The 1,872-nt window shown below is 60.0% G+C and overlaps 1 protein-coding gene across 1 annotated transcript; it reads right to left on the bottom strand.

The window, feature by feature from the left end:
• Positions 1 to 378: 378 nt before the first annotated feature.
• ZNRF1 (zinc and ring finger 1, E3 ubiquitin protein ligase) lies at positions 379 to 1,368 on the bottom strand (the record flags this gene model as incomplete). Its single annotated transcript, XM_009074178.1, is given in 4 exon segments — positions 379 to 436; positions 531 to 554; positions 556 to 631; positions 1,273 to 1,368. Coding segments are annotated over 4 exon segments (254 nt in total), but the record flags the coding sequence as incomplete, so codon positions are not given.
• Positions 1,369 to 1,872: the final 504 nt, after the last annotated feature.

Genomic DNA, 1,872 nt, shown 5'->3' with positions numbered 1-1,872 from the left:
AACAAACAGAACAAAAGCAAAAGAAAAAAAACCACAAGTAAAAATAATAAAATAAAATAAAAAAATGCGCCGTTGTCCCAAGTGGATTCAAGTTTCTGGGTTTTATTTTTGTCTTCTCGAGGAATTTAAAGTCAGCCCAAAACTCCAGGCGGGGCCGGGGGGACAGGGAGAGGAGGTACAGCAGGTATAGCAAGGTGCCCTGCAAAGGCAGAGAGAGACCATCCCAGGTGAGGAGCAGGAGCCCTGGCTCCTATCGCACTCCAACCCACACCATCCTCCCCTCCTGGCCCAGGATTTAAGCCCAGTACCAGAATATCCCGTTTGAGCAGCCCACTGCAGGCTCACCTTAGAGAGAAGTCAGCAAGCACGCCCGGCGGGTCAATCAGAAGGATGCTCCGGGCAAGATCTGTTCACTTCAAACCATGAGTCTATACAGCTGCCGAGAGGAGAGTGTGTCACCACCCTGCTGCTGAGCCTCGGGTGTCCCCACCTGTCCCCCTGCCACCCGCCTGGCCGTCCCCTCAGGGTACCTTTTGTGATAAATGCAGAGGCAGCCTGGCTATCGTGTCCCCCTGCAGCAGCTCCTCCAGGCAGATCACGCACTCGCCGGCGTCCTTGGTCAGCACGTCATCTGGGAGGGGAGGAGAGGGCAGTGGTGAGACAGGGACCACCGCGGCGTTCCCCTCCCTGGGGTGCAGGGGAGCCCACGGCCACTGCTGCAGAGACAGCTGGGATGGGGCAGAATGGCAGCAGCACTGGAAAACACTGGCAGGAGGCTCAGAGGAGAGATGGGTCTGGGGCAGCTGGGGTGAACACAGCCCCTACCCCAGGCTTCCAAAAAATCACCACAGAGTAGGGGGTAAGGATCACTCCCACACCAGTGATCAGGAGAGGGGTGGGAGATGTAGGAATTTGCAGCCCAGTAAACCTCCCCGAGAGTGAGGAGGGAAGGAAGGCAACAACCCTTCAGAGGAGCAGCCTAGGAGTACACGTCTCCTGCCCTCGCCAGGCAGGATGCCCGGTCAGGAGGGTTCCCAGTGGCATAGAGCAACCCGGGGAGGGGGCTGTATTACAAAGGAGCCCAAAAGCAAAAGCAGCAGGGTTGAGCCATGCTGGGGAAGCAGAGTGGAGAAAGGACCGGGAGCTGCACCGTCCTGCTGGAGCACAGCCCCCTTTGCAAGCCCAGCAGAGCTGCCTGCAGCAAGCGCCTCTGCAGCCTGCCCGGAGCCGCCCCAGCAGGATGCTGTGTCCCCCGCACAGCCTGGCCCTTACCGTTGTAGGAGAGGCGAGGTTTGCTCAGACACATGATAAAGTGCATTTCCATCTCGTCAGAAGCCACAGATTTGGAGCAAATGGGGCACTTGAAACCTGGAGGAAGAGCAGAAATGAGCCCTTAGCGAGGGGAGCCAGAGTCCATCCTCTATCCCAGGGAATCCCCGAGGCCATGGTGGGGTGCAGCAGCAGGCAGCCCCTCCCCTGCCGCCTGCATGGTGACCCGCACCCCACGCAGCACCTGCTGGGCACCCACTCATCCTGTGCTGGCCACCAGCACTGCTGGCGCAGGGGCAGCCACCAGACAGGGGACAGCCACTTGAGCCGGCGTGCTGGTCGTCCCCGTGCCCGCCGCGCAGAGGGCACGGACAGTGTGCCAAGGCAGCACACACGTGGCCATCAGCTGCTGCCAGGCCTTAAAGGGCGAGCAGCAGCCTGGGGCAGGCAGCACCCTGCCACGGCAAGAGCAGGGGCACACCCCCGTGCCCGTATAGTGCTGTCCCTGCTGCTGGAGCTCAGCACTGCATGGCTAAGGCAAAAGAGCTGCAAGGAAGGAGTTTCTTTGTCAGGCTGCAGCAGAGGACTGGCAGGTCAGAGCCT

Source organism: Acanthisitta chloris, unplaced genomic scaffold (assembly GCF_000695815.1).
Source record: "Acanthisitta chloris isolate BGI_N310 unplaced genomic scaffold, ASM69581v1 scaffold33220, whole genome shotgun sequence".
NCBI lineage: Eukaryota > Metazoa > Chordata > Aves > Passeriformes > Acanthisittidae > Acanthisitta > Acanthisitta chloris.
The sequence above is the reverse complement of the archived record's forward strand: the minus strand, read 5'-3'. Positions and strand labels throughout refer to the sequence as shown.